Source organism: Lepisma saccharinum, chromosome 30, assembly GCF_977018435.1.
Source record: "Lepisma saccharinum chromosome 30, izLepSacc3.1, whole genome shotgun sequence".
Lineage (NCBI taxonomy): Eukaryota > Metazoa > Arthropoda > Insecta > Zygentoma > Lepismatidae > Lepisma > Lepisma saccharinum.
Window position 1 is genome coordinate 39,904,727 of NC_139258.1, and position 23,092 is coordinate 39,927,818.

The 23,092-nt window shown below is 42.5% G+C and overlaps 2 protein-coding genes across 3 annotated transcripts in view; one reads left to right on the plus strand and one right to left on the minus strand.

Annotated features, from left to right (window-relative positions):
* LOC145982028 (glutamate receptor ionotropic, NMDA 3A-like) overlaps window positions 1-23,092 on the plus strand; it is an 84,982-nt gene that overhangs the window by 26,887 nt on the left and 35,003 nt on the right. For both annotated transcript variants that reach the window (XM_083115594.1, XM_083115595.1), the window contains exons 5-6: window positions 1,635-1,928; window positions 2,489-2,608. In XM_083115594.1, coding sequence (XP_082971720.1) covers window positions 1,635-1,928; window positions 2,489-2,608 — 414 coding nt within the window. The remainder of the gene's footprint in view (window positions 1-1,634; window positions 1,929-2,488; window positions 2,609-23,092) is intronic.
* Window positions 3,043-21,898, minus strand: LOC145981708 (uncharacterized). The gene is made up of 3 exons (XM_083115110.1): window positions 21,810-21,898; window positions 18,236-19,736; window positions 3,043-3,075 (listed from the first exon to the last, which is right to left on the minus strand). The coding sequence occupies exons 2-3, from the start codon at window positions 19,667-19,669 to the stop codon at window positions 3,043-3,045; spliced, it is 1,467 nt and encodes a 488-aa protein (XP_082971236.1). The 5' UTR covers window positions 19,670-19,736; window positions 21,810-21,898.

Consider the following 23,092-nt stretch of genomic DNA (forward strand, 5'->3'; position numbering starts at 1 on the left):
GAAAAAATATGAGATTCCTAACCCTTGAAAATAATGCGATTTAGGCAACTGATCTCCTAAATCGTACAACAGCACAGTGATCCAGAATGCCAAAAAAATCGGCAAAAATCAGGAGCTCGCTATTTGACCCCTAAATCAATACAAATGTGTAAGATTAGCATATTTAAGGTGAAATTGACATTTTGGGTCATAATGGTGGTGGTACGAGATATCCACGAGAACATTATTCGTGAAAAATTTGATGAAAATAGAAATGATCAATGTTTTATCCGTGTTGCATTCTATAAATATTGATAATATCGCTGTTAAGATGATTAGTGTTGATGTGTAGCTGTTCTGCAGAAAAGTATTTTAGTAATGTGGAAATTGTCGCAGAATAGAAGATGCATTTCTTTCAAATAATTTCAGTTGGCTTTTAAAAAATGTGGTGCTCACAGTTGCTTTTTCTTCTACTCTATCCACTCTGAAAAGAAGATTGTCAGTTTTGAAGAAAGTAGCCACAGAAACAAAAAAGCAATAAGCAGAAATTCGCCGCAAAAATACGTTCAAGCAACTCACGTTCGCAACAAAAGTACATTTCAAGAAGAAAGGAGAAGGTAAGGCATCGGAACTAGTGAATAAATATTTGTTAATGCCTTAAAATACATTACTTTTATAAAAAAGTGATTTAATAGGAAGTCTGTTTTCTAGAGGTTCAACATTAATTGTTATTATTATTATTAATGATAATAATAATGTTACTTTTATCGTTATCATCATTATTTTTATTATTATTTAATCTATTTCTGGGAATGTTTTTCAATCTTCCAAGTGTATTGTTTAGTGTTACTGTGGTCACAAGTGTGTATTGAAATAGGTCAAAATTATAATTTTTGCATAAAGCTCTAAATAATTGAGGACTAAAAGTGGTAAACGTTGTAAGTTCCAAAAGCGAAAGTGTTGGGAAATCGCACCGTTCAGCTCATCAGCCCGTACGAACGTTCACACTAGTGCCTTTTTACACGCCCTTTGAACTACTTAGACGGCTTCCAGCCACTTTTCACGTTTACCACATTATCAAACATGGTACATTTCATAGTTTAACGTGGAAAACAGTGTTTGAATTCTTGTGGCACTTACAGCGTTTACCAATTTTAGTCTTCAATTAATCTCATGTCAATTCTGTTTGACTCAAAGTGTCAAACATTTATTAAAAATGCAAATCTTACATATTTGTATTGATTTAGGAGTCAAATACCGAGCTCCTGATTTTTGCTGATTTTTTTTTTTACATTCTGGATCAGTGTGCAATGATGCGATTTGGAACCGGTGCGCTTTAGACAACTTTTCCCTAAGTGAAGCGGGAAATCACCAAGGTGTTGTCCACACCAACTGCCCTCAAATTCGATCCTTTAATCTCATTTTTATTACCTGAGCCAAATATCTTGAAGGACTTTTCTTGAAATGAGTAATGTGATTAAATATGGCGAACTTATAAATAATCTACCTTAACAAAACTTTGAAAATGCACTTCGGGTGTATGGGACGCAGAAGAGACATTTTATGTAATATTACATATGACGGAAAAAGACTATACAAATTGTCAGTGGTTAATAGGTGCATTATGATTTATTTTTCGTTAATTTATCTTTCAGGATAGTATCTCTGCTGTGATAGCCAAATACACTAAAAATGGATACATAGACATCCTTCAAGAGAAATACTACGGTGCACTGCCATGTTTCCGAATGGCCACCGACATGGCTCAACCCAGGCCTCTGGGAGTGGCTGCTGTGGCGGGTGTCTTCATCCTGCTGGGAGTGGGAATGCTCGTCGGCTGCCTCATCCTCACCGTGGAGCACTTGTTCTACAAATACAGCCTCCCTGTTCTACGCAGGAAGCCCAAGGGAACGATTTGGAGGAGCCGGAATCTTATGTTTTTCAGCCAGGTAATATTTTCCATTTTTGTTTTTTAATTTACGATGAAGCTGTTTTGACTCACTTCATTCCAGCAATTTAATGGCTAGAACTAAAATCGATCGTATTACTTTAAACATTCGAGAGTCTACTACAATAATTTCCAATTAACCGTAAAGGTTTCTCGTAGCCAAGAGTAACTTTGTATTTTCAACGTTTATTCGGAAATGTCTTTAAGTCTTGCGTCAGTTGAATATCTAATTATGAGACATTTTGCAATTTCAAAACGCCAAATTGAGCAATGGGTGATACATCAGGAAAAAAAAAACATTGCGACTCGCTGAGATGCGCTGTTCTACTATAAATTAATTGATAATTAGTCATTTTGGCTTTAACATACATATAGGATTTAAATTCATCCAAATATATTGAGCAAAGTATTCTTTAGAATAAGTTAAGAAAAATTAGTTTTTCAAGACCGGTAATTTCATAGTAAATTACGCGTTTTTCTAGTACAAAATGTGTGGAATTGATATTATTCCTTCAAGAGGATATTACCATGCATAGATTTACCTTGATTTCTCTTTCACAGAAATTATACCGCTTCATTAACTGCGTAGAGCTTGTGTCACCTCATCACGCGGCGAGGGAGCTGGTCCACACTCTGAGGCAGGGACAGATCACCAGCCTATTTCAGAAGAGCGTCAAAAGAGTGAGTATGGTTTCTTCACATAAATCTGTCACTTGGGAAGAAGGGAAGCGTTTGATTGATTGATTGAGTTGGTGTTTTAAGTCCACTTTATGCACAGTAAGGCTAATCAGGGCTGGACTTCAAAATAGGATCCGAACCATTATGTGCCTCCACCGGGTATCGAACCCGGGACCCCTTGATTACAATGCGACGACGCTACCACTGCCCCATCAGGAAGGCCCTGAAGAGGTGGAGAAAAAATATGCTACAAAATACACATAAACTGCAGACAATGAAAATTCCAACGTTCATACAAGGTCTTTCTTGTATTTTAAGTTCATTGTCATGTAATATTTGCAGAAATAAAAGTGTCTACACTATTTTATGGAACATAATAATCTCAGAACTTAAAAAAATACTACATACCAATATGAGAAAATATTTCCACATCTATATTACTGCAGCAGGGAGACCAGTACTATGCTAAACTACAACAATGTTCCAAAAGTTAGGGAATTTGCGTATTTGGGTACTTCCAGGCAACCGAGACGGCATGAACGTACCGCACAAGCAGTGGGACATCTAGATCCTTGCAAGGCGTTACGTGTGTTGCCTAACTCCACGGCGGTAGTAGTAATTGACATTGAAAATTTGCTATTAAAATCCTCTTATCACCTTATAGTTAGGCAACACACATAACGCCTTGCAGGGAAGCCAACATTTCAGGATCTAGGTGTCCCATTTTTTATTGGAGGTGACTGTACAGTTTCTTCTCCGTTTGAGCATGACGTCACCGTGCAGAAACTGGTACATGCCAATTCATTGTGACATGCACATTTTTAATATTTTTTAATGAATATGAGTTGGATTGGATTGAGTTGGTGTTTAAGTCGACTTTATGCACAATAAGGGTAATCGGGACTGCACCTATAGTTTAAATTCGGATCTCAACCATTATGTGCCTGCACTGGGTATCGAACCCGGGACCCCTTGATCACAATGCGACAACGCTACCACTGCGCCATCGGGGATGCCTTTATATTAATATGGAAAATATATATTTTGTGTTTTCTCTGTTTAAATTACGGCCAACTGTGTTGTAGTGTAAATAATAGATTTTCATTTATCTTGCATTGATATATATATATATATATATATATATATATATATATATTACGAAGTTTGTTTAATGTGTGACACGCTAAAATCAAGGGCGTTTTTGGTGGGGTTGCAACTCTCTGAAATACGCATAAAATAATAATTGTAATATTAAGAAATAAAATATTAGCAGTATTGAAAGTTTTATGGCATTCTTTTTCGTGGATAAGATTCTACCGATAAACTTCGCTGAAATCGTAACATTAAAAAATTCAGGTCGATATTGGCGAGGCATATGGACAAAGTCTATCAAATAGGTACGTACAGCCACCGGAAAAAGAAATGGGACACCTAGATCCTGAAATGCTCGCTAGCCCGCATGTCGTTGTGTGTGTTGCGATGTTGTTACAAAGCGTTCTTTTTACAATTAAGTGACAAACCTAATATGTAGTGTTTCAAACGTCACGCAAAAGCCATAAAATGTACTTACACCTGGATTTTTACGTTTCTACGTATTTGTAATACGTACTTTTATTTGACCATTTGTGCCGTAACCTCTAGAAATTGGCGAAGTAGCCATATTCAGCTATCTTGTAACTATTATGACTCTAATTTTGGCTTTTCTTTCGATTGCGAAAAGGAATATTTTGCATAACATTACCTATTGAAATTGACACATTTTAATATAGAAATGTATTTTGTTGAGATCTGTAAATTTATTCCAATTTTTTTGGCATTGAGCGTCCTCCTTTCTAGTCGCGGCTCTGAGATAGTCACTTTCTCGTTTATTTCCTTTTCCATGTTTCAGTTCTTCCTCACAACATACAAAGAAACGACCTCCGTGACACGCCATGGGTTTCTGGCATGGGCATTGTTGTTCTTTGTGAGTGTTCCTTCACCAATTTCATCATAACATCACTCATCCTTATCACTGGCGTACGAAGAGGGAGGGTGAAGGGGCTACACCCTCTCGAAACTTTTAGAAAATAAAATAAATCAAATGGAGGCAGTAATGAAGTCGGAAACAAAACTATAAATGACCACCGATAACAACTTTTGTGTTTGAATATCTTTTAAAACACAGGTTTAAAATGGTAATTGTAGCTCATATGTCATAAAAATAAAATAAATTGATTTACGGGGATGAATTGTATGATCCAAGCAAATATTTAATCTCAGTAAAGGCTAGATTCGCACTAAAGAGTGACAGCTAAGGCGCCAACGTTTCAAAAGCATTGGGTTAGCTCAAACAATTGAATTATAAATTCACCAAAAATCACATAAACTATTTGGTGATCTCTGGCTTCACGGGCACATATAAATTGGCGCCACTGTACACAGTCGCCATAAATTGCGTAACGAAATTTTTGTATGTAGCTATGATGCCATAAACTTAATTGAATTCAACTGGAGTATCATAAGTACGATATAGTTTACAAGTGGGTTGGAAATATTCCATGGTTGAGATGTGTTATTCATAAATATATATTAGATGGTTCAAAACGGGGGGAGGGGAAAATTCCTCCTATCCCCCCTTCAAATCGCACTTTACATTAAAATGGACAGATGCGATATATGCTTCAGTAGTACAGCAAAGAGAATTCCACGCCCGAAAATGAGGTATAGTGAGGTACACAGTGTTGCCAACCTCTTACTCGAAAAAATAACCAAGGTTTTTCTTTTTCGGTCTAACCTAACCTCAAACAAGGAGCTGGCAACCTTGCTTGAGGCTTTTCTCGCAGTGTTGCCAGCTGGGGCTCGGTGGGGCTCAGTGCCAACCTCTTACTCGAAAAGTTACCAAGGTTTTTATTTCTTGGGCTAATCTAACCTAACGCGAGGAGCTGGCAATCTTGCTTGAGGCTTTTCTCGCAGTGTTGCCAGCTGGGGCTCGGTGGGGCTCGCAGTGTTGCCAACCTCTTACTCGAAAAAATGACCAAGGTTTTTATCTTGGTCTAACCTAACCTCAAGCAAGGAGCTGGCAATACTGCTTGAGGCTTGTCTTGCAGTGTTGCCAATATTTTACTCGAAAAGTTACCAAGGTTTTTATTTTGGTCTAACCTAACCTAAGGCAAGGAGCTGGCAATCTTGCTTGAGGCTTGAGGCTTGCTTTAATTAATTGCATAAATCAAGGTTGCCAACCTACTGGTATTTCTACCATGGTTTTTTTACAAAAAAAAGAGAGAGGGGGAAGAGTTAAACAACCGACAATGCTGCCAACACCTACCTATAGTTTTTCTTACTTGATAAGGGTTTAGCCAATTTATACACTGGCGTAACATACACACACTGTGCAATAGAGCCGGCAACAAATATATACTGCCGTAAAAGAGAGATGGCAACACAGTGCGTGTGTGCGTGTATAATATGTAGCATTATTAACTAGAGTGTGTTGGCAACCTACCTGCAATTAAAAAAAAACTAGAGACGTCAATGTTGCCGTAAGATAAAGAGGGAGACTAAGCTGGCAACAGTGGTGAGCGAATATGCCTTATTTCCAAGTTCTGGGCGTCAATGTATATCGGGATTTTTGTAAAAATCTTATCGCGGGAACGATGTGCTGCACATGCATATGCGCGCACCTGTATTGTGACGCAAACAAACAAATAAATAATTGTTGTTTTTTAGGATTCCTGGCCCCTAACCCCGCCAGGGTGCGTGGTGCCCAACCCAAAAAGGTTCTAACGGCTGCGACTCTAGATAGTCGCACCTCTGTAGGGTTTCACGTGTTTTTTTTTTTCCCCCCAAACTTCCATGAAACCCTACAGAGGACCTCCGTAATGCATGCAACGTGTACTAACGACTCTAGTGTTATTTTGATGTTGTAATATTTTTGGATATAGAGTTTTATTGTGAGATATAGATAAAAATAATTATGTTTATTATAATATTTTTTGATGAAGATGGATAATGTATGTGTGTGTGTTACAAATAAAGTTGCATGCTTTTTTTCTAGTGTGTGTGTATGTGTTTTTGATGTTTCGACAGCATCTGAAACGATAAAAAAGAATTTTATTGTTAATTTTCTCGTGTAAAAAAAAACAACAACAAATTTTTTTTGTGCAAATTTTCTGATTGTCTCTCGTGCTATAGTGCAAAAAAGATATTGTAACTGATAACTAATGAAATAGACATTTGTAACTGATCTGAACTAGTGAAATTTTCGTATTGTGCCATTGAAACTGATTGTGCTAGTACAAAAATTTCTTATTGTGCAAGAAAAAAATGTAAAAAACTTGTTAAAACTGCTCTGTGACCCTCTCGTTCTTCACGTCGTGGACGAAGGACTTCTCTGCAATCAGGATAACGCTGCATACGGTGTCCTCGGGCAGCGCGTCGTGGAACTCGCAGACGACCTTGATGTTGGTTCGATCGTTGACCACCACCTGCTTCCTCTTCGTGGTATTGATGACGAACATGGGTCTGCGGGTTTTGAATTCGCTGGGCGTGTAGTACATGTCCATGCTTCCCTCGGTCACGCGTTTGAAAGAGGTGTAAGCTTCGTAAAGTTTGAGGTAATCGTCTTTGGTCATGTCGAGGTTGTAATTCTCGCGCGGGAACACTTCGTTTCTGCCATTCTTCAGATAAACATTCTTGATCTTGCAGTCGTCGAACATGCTGGAATTTTTTTCCTGGTTGTTATCGCGCCCGGTCTGAAAGAGCACGACGACGAAATCTGGCATGTCGAACTGTATGTTGTTGAACTGCGTCGTCACGTCGAATTCCATGTGACTTCCCGACGCCATCTTCTGCACGCACTGGTAACCGTGAAAGTGAATCGGTACCTGCGGACTCTTCAAGATCTCCGCTTTGTACTTGAGGGCGTAGTTTGTTTCGTATTCTACGATCGGCATTCTCAATTCCATGCTCCGGATGACGCACTTGGCCGCTTCAGGTAATGTGTTGGCTATCGGCGTGCCGTCGGCGTTCAAGTTGGTGTATCGCATCAGTGCGTCGTTGTCGTTGGCCGCTCTTCGAAACGTGACGCGCAATCCTCCCTTCCACATGATCTCCTTGTAGTCCGAGAAGAATCCCGGCAGCAGACGCATGGGAAAAAGCACCGTGTGACTTTTAGTCGATATTTTGGTCCCCGCTTCGAATCCTCCCGCCTGGTAGTATGCTGCGTCTGTTTTGGATAATTTCAATGTTCCCACTGCCGTCGACGTGATGCCTGGATAATCTATTCTGTCTATGACGGTGTTGTGTTTCCTCACCTCCACCTGCGAGAACAGGTGAGGCACGAAGTTGTCCACGAGTATCAAATTTGCATTGGGCGGAAACGCATCTCCGTTTTCCTTCTTCACCACGTCGAATTGAAGGTAGAGGTCCGCTCTGTGAGGATGAACGAACCCATCGCCTACGTCCACGTCGTATTCGATCTCCCTGTTTGCTTCGTTGAGATTGGCGAACGTGCGACGGTTGGGAGGGAAAGATTGCAATTCGTAACTTTCGATTTGCTCCATTTTCACTATGTGTGTTATTTATTATACGTTGATCTCCACGATGGCCGTCGTAGTGGCACCTGCGAAATCCACCACGTCTCCTTTCTCGTTTGTCACCACCAACTCTATGTCGTCTATGCGGTTGCGGCATACTGGAAAATAGATCGGCGAAGAGGGTGTGTAGATGATCGGTTCCATGAATTCGGAACTGGGTTTGAACGTAGCTATGATTCCTGTCTGCTTGTGACTTCCCAGCAGCTCCCCGTCCGAGGATTTCGTGATCATGCCTTTCGCCACGTTGCAGTGAACGTTCAGAGTTTCGATGGCTAGAAATTTAGGAATATTGACTGCCGTGTGCTTGATGCCAGCTTCGAGTTTGGTGTTGTTCTCGAAACCTAGAAGTTCTCCTATGGTGCCCAGGTCCACGGTCTCCGTTGCCGATACGATTTCCACTCTGTGCGTGACCGAATTTTGAGAAAGGTACGTGCCTTTGGGTAACTGAGCTTGCAAAGTGGAAAGATTGTATTGACCTGGCGTGACGACAATGTGTTTGCTTCCGACGCTAATTTTGTTGTTGTGCTGCGTGACGTTAGGTATGAGGTACATGCTGTAGAATGCACGCAGAGCCACGGATTTAGGATAGACGATGTCGTCGTGCAGCGTGAGTTTCAAGATTGAAGATTCGCTCGTGAGATGGAACACGCCCATCGTATTTAAGATTCCACAATGCTTTCTGAAAATGTTCCACCGACGGGTTATTTATTTTAGACATGTATGCGAGAACAGAAAGGCATAGGTGGCCGCAGTTAACATCGGTGAAACCCTGGATGCGTTTGTCATTGTAGTAGAGGTTGGCAACACTGAGATACTTCACCAACCTGGCAGGTGGTGTGCCACCGAACGAATCGAAAACAAATGCATTGTTATCGTCAATTTTGAGGTAGCATATCCAATGTGTACCAGGATTTTTGTAACTGTCCAGGTTGACCACGCCATACTCCTTTTTCTTCACAGCAGAGGGTAGAGAATCGGACATGAAAACACCCCTGAAGTTTTTTATTCCCAACAGTTCGATCAGAGATTCAATATCGAAGTTGGACAGGGCTTCTTCTTTTTTTTATATTTCTTCAAAGCATCGAGGTTGCTTTTTTGTTTTTTGGTTATACCTTTCCCCTTCTTCTCCATAGCCAGGTTGTGACGTTTCTGTTCTTCCAACTCGGCTTTGTTCTTCTTCGAGTCGATGACGGTTTTCGCGATGGCGGCACTTCCGCCGGCCAAACTTCCAACAGCCCCCAATGCTGCCAGGATGGCTGGGATGCTGAATATGAAACCTCCGATTTTTTGCTGTTTCCGCGAACGCTGCAAGCGTCTCAATTGAGGTGTGCTGAGAAGTAATTTCATTCCGTGTCCTTTCATCAAGCAAGAACGTTTCTTCTCGCGTTGTTTTTTGGTGAGTAAACCATCGAGGGTACCTAGATTTTTCAGATTGGAGTATGGTATCTGGTACACGACACCTTTGGGCTTCATGTTGATGCTCTATATGTTATCTTCACGGTATGTTATTTATATATATGTTTTGAGATTTTTTTTGTTTTGTGTAATTTTTTTCGGTATGTTATTTATATATAAATGTTCTGAGATTTTTTTGTTCCGTGTAATTTTTTTTTTCAAGGATATACTTCGCGCAGAGCTGTTACACAAATTCTATTACGTGCTTTGTTTTCTTACCAAGAAGTTCTTTTGTACCCTTGTACACGATTTGAGTTTTGTTCTCGATTAAAATAGCTAGCTTCTCGTCGGATAACATGTTAGCGTATCGATCTGGTAAAAATAGACTGTATTGTGCGTTGAGCAACAAACGCGCCTTGGGACCATACTGGGTAGAAACAATTGAACCGGAAGTTATCGTGTAAGGTTTGTCCACTTCTAATTCCTGAATTTTTACATACTCTACTGACAAATTTAGCATTTGTTTTAATGCTTGAAAGTCACTCATTTTTTCAGTCGTCATATTGAAGAGAAATTTTCAGTGTGTGTGTTATTTATATATCAAGTTTTCGACAGAGGAAAAAAGTTCGTGCTTCGGAAAACACGATGATGTGCGTGATAATATCTTCCGTCTCTTGTTTAGATCTACGCCAATCATCCGTGTATTGTCTTCTTCCCTGCCTCGCCTCGTGCAGTTCGTCCATCCTCTCGTTTAATTTTTCCCCTGCAGCCGAAAGAAGAGTGTCGAGATCACCGCACCTCATGCCACTGATCTCCCGAAGATAATCCTTAACAGCCATTTCACAAGGGATGCGAAATTCCGGCGTTGATCTCGCTATGATTAAAAGTTTATTAACATCTCCGTTTACTGCGTGTTTAAAAATTTTACACAACAGTTCGTGTGGCAAGACGGTTATACCAGACATGATGTGTTTTTTTTTTTTTTACTGTATGTTATTTATATACCCCACCCAAGTTTTTGTTTTGTGTTCATGGCGATGGTGGTGCCCAGTGCTGCAACTCTTTCTCCCAGCGAAGCGTCTCTGCTGACGAATCTTTCGAAAGCTGCGTGCTCTAACTTTCTGTCTGCTTCGTGACGTGCATCCAGTTCGGTGCGAGTGGTGTTGTAAGCGATGTCGTGATCTTTGCATGCGGCGTCCAACGGATTCACACCCCTGTCTCCTCTCTTCAATCTTTTCTCGAGTTTGGTACCTGGTCCGCAGTACTGGTAGCCGGGTAAATGCATCTCGAAAGGTAACTTGTTGATGATGTCGTTCACGAGTCCCTTTCCTTCGGCCATGTTCCAGAATCTCGGAGGCAGCGTGTTGATAATTTTAATGAGGTAACCTATGCCCTTGTCGTCGTTCACGATGAAGTTGGAAAGTTTTGTGCTGATCATGTCCACAATTCCTACCTTCTCGTTGTAGAAATTACGATTGCCTGCAGTCTCCTCTCCTGCAATAACCAACAACCTGTCTATGAGCTTGCGCACGTCGTCCACCCAAACGAATTCTTTGGGCAGGGTGTTGTAGAGTTTGACGCCGCTGCCTGTTTTCACCTGGTTCCATATCGGCTTGATGAGATTTCTGTACTTCTCGCCGCTGCTGGATTTGACCCTATTCTGCGAGGCGTCGTTGTTTTGGTATAAGGCATCCGTCATGATCAAAATTTCCTTGTAACTCTGGTAATCTTCGTCGGTGTAATCTTTCGGCTGCTTTTTGGCAACGAGTTCCCACAGTCCCACCGTACCCGGATACCTGTTCCAACTATCCTTCTCGCCTAAATTAACTTTAATGTCGTTGCCTTCGAAGGTAACTTTCGATTTTCCAATCTTCCAAACCACACCGTCGCCTTCGTTGCTCTCCATGCTCGGATACAATCCGAAAACTTCATCCTTGTCGAATTTCGCCGTGCTCAGGTAGTCTCGTGCCAAAGGTCCCAACTCGATCTTATCCAAAGACGACGACGTGCTACCTATGGCTCGACGTCGTGGCGGTACGTCTCTTAGTTCGAACGGCGTCGAAGGAATGCTCGAAATGGGCGTGGGTACGGTGTAATTTTTAGCTGCAAGTGGTACGAGTTCGTTGATCAAATTTTTATTTTGTTCCGTGACACCTTTAACTTCTTTACCTAGATCGCCGATGGCGTCGATCACAGGTTGATCTTGACGTTTCTTCTCTTCGTAGAATCCGCGATTCTCGGATTTCCAACCTTTGAAGCGTTTCGCGAGGTAATCGCGAAGCTTGAGATTTTCGTCTTCGATTTTTCGTTTCGTCATAGCGTTATTTATACTCATCGTTTCTCACAACGTTGCAACGTTTAGAAAGTCGTTGATTTTGTTTCTGTATTTTCCCTCGTTAGGTTTTCTCGTCATGTCGATCGTCGCGAATCCGAAATCGTCACTGTTCCAACAGTGGGAGCAGCAGCGTTCCGAAAATTGATTGTAGTTCATGTCTCCGCCTACGTAGTCATCGTACGCGTGCTTGAGGTTGGTGTGATCTTGACGAAACAAACATATGAAATTAGCGTTGTCGCGTACTAACTGTTTTGGAATTTTGGAAAACGTTTGAGCTAGGAAGAAGCAATCTATTCCTTTGTGACGACCTTGCGTGAAAAAATTGCGAATTTCATTTTGATTTTCCAGGATGACATCGTCGAACACAACGACTGAATTTTCACGACAATCGTGGAGTGGTTTTATTTCCGAAGAGAACGTTGCAATGTCCAGACCATCGTACAGTTTTATCAGTTGCTGGTATTTCGCTTGTTCGAGACTTTTCGAAAATACGTAGAGGTGCCTGTTCTTCCAATCTAACCAATTCGGTGCGAGGAGAAAATTGTCCACGAGCAGTGTTGTTTTCCCACACTCTGAAGGACCTACGATCAGACAGCGGATGCTGTCGGGAAGCAACTCACCGTTCTTTTTTTTCGTTTGACTTTCCGAATCCGGTAGACGCTTCACCACGTTCCACGTACTCACAAGATCACTTCGTTCGCGTCGATCCAACTTTTTTCCGGAAGTCCCAGCCATTTGACAAACAGTTTGTCGCCTTTCCTACGCAATACTTTCTCGATGAGGTACGTGTCGGGATGTTTTGTTTTAGAGAGTTCCTCTTCGTAAAATCTTCCTTTCAAAATCTCGCCGCTACTATCTTTTATTATATACGTGTGTCGGTTTCCGGGTAAAACTCGAACCACCGTAAAAAGTTCCGTGCTCCAATTTTTTGTGAATCCCTTCTCGAAGGTGCGTTTGAATTTGCTGATCCTCACCTGGTCTCCAATTTTGAATTTTGATTTTTTGGTAGTCGTGGGAGTGTACTTTGGACAGTAAACTGTAGAAATTAAACGCTGCTCGTCAGATTTCGTAACGTCAGCTGGCTTCATGCCTATCGTTCTGTGTACCGTATTATTATAGGTGTCGACGAGTTCCGGCAGTATGTCGACCCATTTGTAATTTCCTCGAAGCGTGAATCGTTTCCACATGTGTGTTTTCAAGGTTCGATTAAATCTTTCCACGATGCTGGCTTTGATGTGACTGAAGGTCGAATAATGTCGAATGTCATGTTTTTGAATAAACTTTTGGAATACGGCATTGTAAAATTCCTTCCCCCTGTCCGTTTGCAAAAACCGAGGCCGTCTGTCGCTTTCGCGAAAAATTGTCTTGAATGCTTCCGTGACGCATGTCCCCGTTTTGGCTTTCAAAGGTAGAGCCCATGCGAATTTCGAAAACGTGTCTATGACGGTGAGGAGGTACTTGTTGCCCTTGTTCAATTTATGCACATTTTTCAAATTGCCGCTACTCATCTCCACGAGGTCACTTTGCCAGAGGTCATCGATTCCCTTGGTTACCACCGCCAAACGTTCGTAGTTGCGACGTGCAGGTTTATGCAATTCTTCGACGATGGCTTGCCTAGACATTTTTAGAGATTACGTTTGAAGAGAAGCACCAGCGTGATGGGATTCAAAGAGGGTGGCACTTCGCTCGTGTTTTGAACGATCAGCTTATCGCCGGCACTCACGTCAAAAACGGTAAGATCTTCGTCTTCGTGTATTTCATATATGTTGCGCGTTTCGTTCCAACGTGCCAGAGGAATGTTTCCTGCTTTCTGGACACCACGATTCGATATCAAGGTCATGGTGGGAACGCTAGCTTTTCTGCCGTGAGACCAGTACGAAAATTCATTTATCTGAATCGTGCCATCGAGGAGAAACTTGTAGTACGGATGATAAGGATGTAACATGTACAGTTTGTTACCTTCGACGAACGTGGAGATTCTCTGTTGATTGGGTACGCTGTTGATTTCGATGGCTTGCAGAGAATGCAGTTTAGCGAATTTAGTATCGACGCTAACAAGGTTGCTGTGAAGCTGTCCCAGTGTATTTTGTACGGGCAACAAATGTTCGACGATGGTATCCGTTACTGTAGAAAATGACGGCTTGATTTTCACTTCCACGTTCAACTGCTTGAAGTTTTCGTTGAGTTCTTGTAATTTGGCACCGAAAGAGGCCAGCGTCGATTCCTGCGTGGATTCCAACACTCCAACTTGATCTCTGATGTTGACGACGATACTCTGAAGGTTCTCGACTTGATTCAATTTCGAACTTTTCTCGGTGAGATCGTTCACGATGCTTCGCATCTCGGTAAACTGCGTGTGAAGGTCGGCGACGCTCTGCGAAGTGGGCAGCGTCGACACCAGCGAAGCAAGTTCGTCTCGAATCTGTTCCACGTTCGCCGTTTCCGTTTCTAGTCGTTTCAGCATACGTGATATGCTCCTTTTCAAAGCGTGTAATTCTTTTGAGGTGGGGAGATTGGCCACCCTACTCTCGAGATCGCTCAATGAACTTTTGATGTCGCTCGAATCGGATAGTGCCGTCACCGCCGTTTTCAATTTTTCCAAATCTTCGCTCGAAGGTACGCTCGTCCGTAACGATTCCAAGTCATTCTGTATGTTGTCCAGTACGTGATGAAAATGAGCAAGGTTTGATTCGACGTTCAAATTTTCTAAATATTCGATCTTCTGCTGAACCGTGCTCAACGTGTCTTGTATGCTCGTCAACGCGTTTGCTTCAGCGTGAATATTTTTAATTTCTTCGTTGATCAACTCCAGAGATGCCTGAAGCGTAGCGATGGTGGTTTGAATGTGTTCGAAATCTTGATAAGCCTCCAATTGAATTTTTATGTTCGCGACGCTTTTGCCGATGACTTGCAGTTCGTCTGACGATGGTAGGTTCGTCATGGTATCTTCCAAAGTCTGTAACTTGGATTTAATTTCTTCCAACGTGCTGGCGAATTCTTCTTGTAATTTGGAAACAACAACATGCAAGCGTTCTACATCAATATCCTTCACGACGGTTTGAAGTTCAGAGAAATTCTTTTCGATTGCCGAAGTTCGTTCTTCGATTTCGAGTTTCAATTTTTCCAAATCTTCATTTTTCGATTGAAATTGCTGCAATTTGGCCAAATCATTTTGAAGCTTATCCACGCTCAACTGTATATTTTGAACGTTGTCGTAAGAAGGTACGTCGACATAATTTTTTATGAGCGTTTTCAGTTCGGAATCGATTTTCAGAATGGGGTCGAGACATTGCGTTTGGAGCGTAGCGATCTCGGACTCTAAACTTTTGTTTAAGGTCTCCTGCAAAGCAATCAAATCGCTCCTCAACTTTTTAATTCGGACGTCCAACATGAGAATCTCTTCTGCGTGGTCTACACGCTTGGTGTTGCCGAAAATATCGTTAGGCATTTTGGTTAACGGTTATTTATAATAGGATAGACGATTCGTAATTCTACGAAGAGAGGAATAAGTTTGTCGTAATCTCCTAGGAGTTCCACGTATAAACAATCTCCTGCAGAAACATCGTACGTAATGTTAGAAAGCATCTTGTCGTGCTTGATTCGAAAAATGTTCTTGCCGGTAGATATTTTGATTTCGCCTACGTTTTCCGGATTCACGGTAATTTGAAGTTTTCCATCGATCGGAATTTTGTAAAAATGTAAATTGTTGTTAAAGACATAAAACATCTTGCCTACATCGTCATCCAATTTCGTCCAAATGCTATTAAGGTGAACAATCAGTAGACCGTTGAGTTTAGTTAACATGGAAGGTAGAAATTCATGATCTGTCGTCGCGCGGTGTACAGTCTCCATGTTGGTTTGTTTTCGGAAACCAAAGAGATTCATAGGTATGCTGGTTATTTAAAATACGGTCAAAGTTTTTTTTGTAATGACAGTCAGTGTTTTTTTTTGTAATAACTAACAAAATGATTTTTTTTGTTTTTTTTTGTTTTTGTTTTATGAATCTTCTGTTGAAGATGGGCATATGTTGCAGGTTTTGCTTTCTGCTAAGCGATAGTGCCCCCACGGCAGTGTGTGGATTCCACATTGGAGAACACACCTCTTGTCGTCGTTGGGATCCAGGGCAATCTTCCTCACTTTGTTGGTGGTCAACACATGGTCGACGCTCTGGATGCGCTGTTCTGCTCTTAGAACCGACGACCTGGTCTTGAGGCAATCCACGAAGTCCTCGAATGTGAGATGCTCCCGAACCACCTGTCTGCCGACACCCTTGGCCTTCTTGGTAACGCTACCCTCGGCTTTGATGGTATAGGCCTTGGCGCGAAGACCTGCAAACTCGAGAATCACATCTCCGTCCTTCTCATCTTTGAGTTTGCCAGGCACCTTCTTGTTGCGGGCCAGGATACCGCTCTGGTTCGGTTGGGGATAGCCTGACGTGTCAAAGAGGTTAACCAAAGATGGAACTGTGGCTATATCCCCGTATGCGTCGGCTGTGTGAACGTGGTACACCAAGCTGTCCGTGTCCGTGTAGAGAAGCGAGATGTTGTGGCCGTAGTGTGGACGTAATATGTCGTAGTATGTCTCGAACATGTGGAGCTTGCTCAGATCCAGAACCGTGGCTCCAACGTAGATGGGCTTGGTGAGTTTCACCACACCTTGCCTCATGTGAATCAGAGCCAGCTGCTCGTTATAGATTGTTCGAGACTTGAACAATGGACTCGCGACAAGCTGACGACATCGCTCTTTCCTCGTCACCAATTTTATGTCCACGCGATTCCGTACATTCTCCATGGTCTTGCCAAACACCGCATTATTCATGAGCTTGAAGAAATCCTTATCAAGCTCGGACGTGGCTGCGGTGCGGTGTTCAGTGTTAACTTCAATATATGGACGCAACCACGGAGAATGCTCGAACTTGAGGATACGGTGAACTGCGTGGACTGTGACCCCTTGCTGCATCAACCACCGGAGATTCTGGTAGTGAAGGACGTAATTCTTTTTGGGTTCGAAATCCATGACGAGCTTCTTCTGGTTGCAATCGGGTGGACACTTGAACTCGGGTGCAGGGGGAAGATCGCAGAACGAATCCTGCACGTTCTTGGAGAACTCAAGGTCCACCTCGGCGAAGAACCCATGTTCCGAATCGTCAAAACCTTCAACGTCGAAGTTGGAAGGATCAGCCCACTCGAACCCTCTAAAGGGGAGTGGCTGCATCATGGAGTGCCCGTACAAGTTATTCACATCCGTGTGCATGATGTAGCTCGACGGTTGGGTGGAGTCGTAGCTAGTAGCCATGTGATGGTTGTTGGCGTGCGCGTGCCGTTGCGACACCTGGACCATTCCACCCCGGATAGCGCGTTCCACAAACAGCACCATGTCCACGTCCAAAAGAAGCTCAAGCTTGATTTTCGTTACCAGAAACATGGCTGACCACGCCAGTCCGGGGAGACTATAGAAGTAGGCGGGATCCAGCTGGTAAATCTTCATTGCGGTTGCACGGAACGTCTGGAACACGTCGGCGAGGAGCGTCACATCAAGTTTGAGGTAGGCGTCGTGGTAGTCTCCGAGAGTTCGACAACCCAGCTCGCACCACATGGACTGGGCGTGGTGATATTCTTCGTCGGTGATGCCCGAGCCTCGTAGCTGACTGTAGAAGTTCGCCTGGGGAGGTAGCAACGTCTCCGCAAACTTGGTAGAGTCGGTGACGTATTCGTAGGGGTAGACCCCCTTACGCCTGAAGAGACCGACGTCCAAGTTCGGAAAATTTGCAGAGGTGATGAGTATTTGCTCGTCGCTAAGCTTCCCTGCGAGAGCATCGAGGCTTGCCGGGAGGAACCTCAGGGAGTCGAGGAAGCGAAGCTCGACGGTAGAGTCGGATGCTGGGATCGGCACTTGTTTGCTCACACTGATGTAACGCTCCTCGTTTTGTGCCAGGACATTGATTCTTGCGTTGTCGTACCCAAGATGCTTGATCAGGTGGTGGAAGTCGTATCCCGAGCCATTGTGAAAAAACACAGGGATAAAGTGCGGGTCCTGGGCCTTAAGGTTACATCTGTTGCACCAAGGACCAACGTACCTACCGTTAAAGTGATCGTGGTGATGGACTTTACGGTTGTTGGCGGTGTACTCCTCGACGCAGACAGGGCAAGCGATGGCCTCGTCATGTCTTCGTTGATCGTTGGGGGACAGTGGGAGCATAGGCTTGGGGGTCAACAGTACCCTCCTTATCTCGATGGCCTCGACAACCATCCTCTCGAGGAAGTGTTTGGCTGCGTCGGGACCACGGTACACGTAGGGCTCGGGGGCGATGTGTTGATCTCGTCGCACCACAACATATGCGAAACTAGATGCCTCGTGGAGTTGGTAAGGGGTGGTGGAAGAAACTTCAGGATCGGGATCGCAAGTGGACAGGGGTTTGAGGAAGGCCTCGAAATCCGCGATGATGATAGCGGGGTGCTCCACCATGGCACCGTGCATGTGGAAACGCTCCACGGTGCCAGGTTTGGGTAAGACTGCCACCCCCGGCTCGTTGGCATTGCAGTAGAGCTTGTGGTTAGCAAGCTTCTCGGCAGCGATGTTTTCTTCTTGTAAGCTCTGGTGTTTTTGTTGTTGGTTGTCAAAAGTGATCAGACACTTTCGACAAACTTCTATGCTACCATGATGCTTGCTTTTTTGACTCGACACAAGTCTAGAGAGGGAGCGAATAAGAGTGTAGTGGTGATGGGTCTCGTTCTTGATGAGTAGGAGATGGATTTCTCGAGCATCATTGTTGTCTATGTCGCTCACCCGGATGGGGTACACCACATTTTTGTCGGTGAGGCCATAAACGTTGATGGCCAACCGAGGGTTGTGTGTACGGGCCTCGAACTTGCGAATGTCCGAGACCTCCACCGGGTAGTCAATCCCAGCAATGGCATCTTCCAGCTCTGGCTCATAGGGTAGGTAGTGGTTAACTCGGTGTGGATGGTTTTTCCAGTGAACAGGGTGCAACGCCGCAAGCACACACCATACGAAGCACTTGTTATCTTTATTTTGGATGTTCAGGACGGCCGTCTTTGCCGCAATTGCTTTTGGTAAGCGGACGTAGCTGGAGGCGGAGAGAGGCACAAACTTGGAAAGTTTGACGCGCAGCTCGTGAGGCTCACCACACAGCGAACCCCCCGAGCCCTTAGCTTCATGTTCTTCTTGCTTTGCCAGCAGCTCCTCGACAAACTTGTTGTAGATGTCCTCGAGGTTGTCGACATCCGCCAAATGCAGCGTCTTCGCCTTGGTGTTGTGGCAGAAGCTGTAAATTTCATCAGACGGCTTCTTGTACCAGCAACAAAGCGATGCGTAGAATTTGGTAGAGTGCGTTGCAAGCGCATCGCCGAGAATGGAAATAATTTGGGCTTGCACGTTCTCCAAAAAGCTACGCACGTCGCATGAGTCCTCCGAAGTAAAAGGAAAGTCTTCTAACAAATGCTGGAAAGCAGACTGGTTCGCTTTCGCCACATGCTTGACACGTTTGGCGGGTGGTGCATTGATGGTGGCTGCTTCTGCCTCTCTCTTGGTGGAGGTCGAAGGCTGTGCCCCAGATGTATTTTTGCTTAGACAAGTAAGCTTATGTTTCTTGGCATACGCAATCGTAATATGTTTATTGCATCCGGAACACAGTTCAGTGGCAGCCAAATGCTTGTCTGGCACGCAGGTGCGACAATGTCTTGCAAAATTTTTGCTTAATATAGTTTTTTTGCACACAGGGCAACTTTTCATAGAGGGCATTTTTTCGGGGTATGTTTATTTATATATGGGAAGCGTTGTCTTCCTCAAATATGTGTTTTAATCAACTCTATAAAAAAATATAAAAAAATATATAAGAAAAATATGATTGTAGATGGAAAAAAACACAATAAATATTGTATGTATGTGTAATTTTATTTAGCTTACTTTCGCTAGACACGAATTTTCTTCAGATTTTATTGCCCACTAGTATATTTTTCTACCAATCTAGTAGAGGTGTGAAACTATGAAAATATACTTGTTTATATATATTTTTTTTGTTTTGGCTGATATAATAGCAAATATATATATAGTTATTTTGAAATTCTAAAACTTTCAGGTATACTTATTTTTATATGCAAACATACATCATAAAAAAATTACACAATCGTATTTTTTTCCATACACATATTTTTTATTTTCAGAAAACAAAATTATTTTCGATCTTTATTTTTTTAAAAAATTTATTTGTGTTTATAGTATTTGTCGGGCAATAGCAGATAGAGCAAGAATCGTTTTCCTACAACCCATAGTTTATAAATTACAAAACATCTTAGAAATTACATCTTGAAATTTTAATCCAAAATAACTCAAAAACAGCAGGCACTAGTCATCATCCCTCCATTAGGTTGTAGAGTACTTCTAATTTTGTATCGAATACTATTAAAATTTTCGAAATAGGGTAAAAACTAAGCCAGCAAATCAAGTTTCTCAAAAAATAAAAAAATTGTCTGTATTTCCGAAACTTGAGGGGGTGGAATTGATTTTATTTGCCAGTCGAATAGTTCTCGTCAAATCCTATCCAACAAACCTAAAATCATCATCCTAGCTCAATTAGGAGCCGAGAAAATCAATGTCTTGGAAAACATCTTAAGATTTTTGTCTTAAGAAAATTTTCTTGACAGACCGGAAGTAACATCTTGACAGACCGGAAGTCGACTTTCTTAAAGATTAAGATATTTGTCTTAAGACATTTTCCAAGACATTGATTTTCTCGGCTCCTATGGGGCCTAGAACCATGTAACTTTGGTCTATGCATATACCAGTACTTGTCCGACCCTGTGGCCGAGTGGTTAGGACATCGTGCTGCGATGCCAAGGGTCCCGGGTTCGAATCCCGTTTGGGTTTGGTTGTTTGTAAATATCCATTCATCAATTTCATCATTCACCCCCATCTTCGCAAATTAGCCAAGAGGCACAAAACGCAAAATAAAATAAACTAAATCAATCAATCAATCAATTAATATACCAGTATTTTTCCTACATGTTCACTCACCTTACAACCCACCCGATCAAAAAAAAATACTCCCTGCACGCATACACACATGTATAAATTTAAAATATAGGTTCGATATTGAAACAAAAATATTATTTTTTTTTCCTCTTCTCCTCTCTCTGGCCAAGATTGCAAATAATTGCAGAAATAATAATACCATGATATTTTTTTAGACTGTAAGTCTAAATAAATAAGATTCGAATAACTATGTACTTCTACTAGCCTTTGCGATGGCGCAGCGGTAGCATTATAATCAAAAAATCTCGGCTTCGATACCCGCACAAGTAGTTCTTGAAACTGTAGGTCCAGTCCCGATTAGCCTTACTGTGCATAAAATAGACTTAAAACATCAAATCAATCAGTACTTCCAACAGCCTCTGCGATAGCACTGCAATAGCCTTGTAATCTCGGCTTCGATACCCGCACAAGTAGTTCTTGAAACTGTAGGTCCAGTCCCGATTAGCCTTACTGTGCATAAAATAGATTTAAAAAACAACAAAATCCAATCCAGAGTATCAACAAATTCAAAAAATAGAGTTTCCCCTGTACACTTGTATAATTTTAAACTCAAAGTTCGATATCCTGCAGAGGTGGTTCGGATCTCGCTGTAGGCTCAGTTTCGATTAGCCTTACTATGCATAAAATAGACTTAAAACAACAAAATCCAATCGAGAGTATCAACAAATTCAAAAAAAATAAAATTTCCCCTGTACACTTGTATAATTGTAAACTCCAAGTTCGATACCCAGTGGAAGTGGTTCGGATCCCACTGTAGACCCAGTTTCGATTAGCCTTACTGCGTAAATTTTAGTTTTATAGCTAGTCAAGCAACTTGTGTGCGTATAACTTATGCTGATATGGTACTCACCTGACAGACCAAACTAATTCGGCTTCTATTACACTTGATATTTACACTTGGTATAGCGTACACTTTTATGCGACTACCCAGTAGCAATACTCGACTGCAACTGATGTGCGAAGAATAGCAAAAAAACTGGCCGCAACTGGGTGGAGTAGACCTTCCGGTGATATTGTGTTGGTTTCGCTGCTGGGCACGCCAGTGACGCAGAAAGCTCCAAAGGCAGCGATCCAAATCATGATGAGCGTGGGAACGTGAGGCGATAATATCTGATTGTCTCCGCCGCCATTATTCCCACCGAGGTCACCCGCACAAAAAAAACTGGCCGTAACTGGGTGGAGTAGACCTTCCGGTGGGGATAATGGCGAAGGAGATAATTAGATGCCGCCGCCTCACGTTCCCACGCTAACTCCTCTAGTTACTAGCAGTATTTTGCCAAATAACCAAAATATTACGACAACAATTAACCCACCCACTATTGCCGACACCACCACTACCATACAAAAAAAAACACGTGAAACCCTACAGAGGTGCGACTATCTAGAGTCGCAGCCGTTAGAACCTTTTTGGGTTGGGCACCACGCACCCTGGCGGGGTTAGGGGCCAGGAATCCTAAAAAACAACAATTATTTATTTGTTTGTTTGCGTCACAATACAGGTGCGCGCATATGCATGTGCAGCACATCGTTCCCGCGATAAGATTTTTACAAAAATCCCGATATACATTGACGCCCAGAACTTGGAAATAAGGCATATTCGCTCACCACTGTTGCCAGCTTAGTCTCCCTCTTTATCTTACGGCAACATTGACGTCTCTAGTTTTTTTTTAATTGCAGGTAGGTTGCCAACACACTCTAGTTAATAATGCTACATATTATACACGCACACACGCACTGTGTTGCCATCTCTCTTTTACGGCAGTATATATTTGTTGCCGGCTCTATTGCACAGTGTGTGTATGTTACGCCAGTGTATAAATTGGCTAAACCCTTATCAAGTAAGAAAAACTATAGATAGGTGTTGGCAGCATTGTCGGTTGTTTAACTCTTCCCCCTCTCTCTTTTTTTTGTAAAAAAACCATGGTAGAAATACCAGTAGGTTGGCAACCTTGATTTATGCAATTAATTAAAGCAAGCCTCAAGCCTCAAGCAAGATTGCCAGCTCCTTGCCTTAGGTTAGGTTAGACCAAAATAAAAACCTTGGTAACTTTTCGAGTAAAATATTGGCAACACTGCAAGACAAGCCTCAAGCAGTATTGCCAGCTCCTTGCTTGAGGTTAGGTTAGACCAAGA

What these genes read in the sequence shown, in the direction of transcription:
- LOC145981708 (XM_083115110.1), bottom strand. Translation starts at nt 19,669, where the DNA reads ATGCCCTCTATGAAAAGTTGCCCTGTGTGCAAAAAAACTATATTAAGC. An exon ending in CTAGTTTCGCATATGTTGTG is followed by an intron (nt 3,076 to 18,235) that starts GTGCGACGAGAT and finishes ACATTGTTGTAG; the next exon opens with TTTAGCATAGTACTGGTCTC.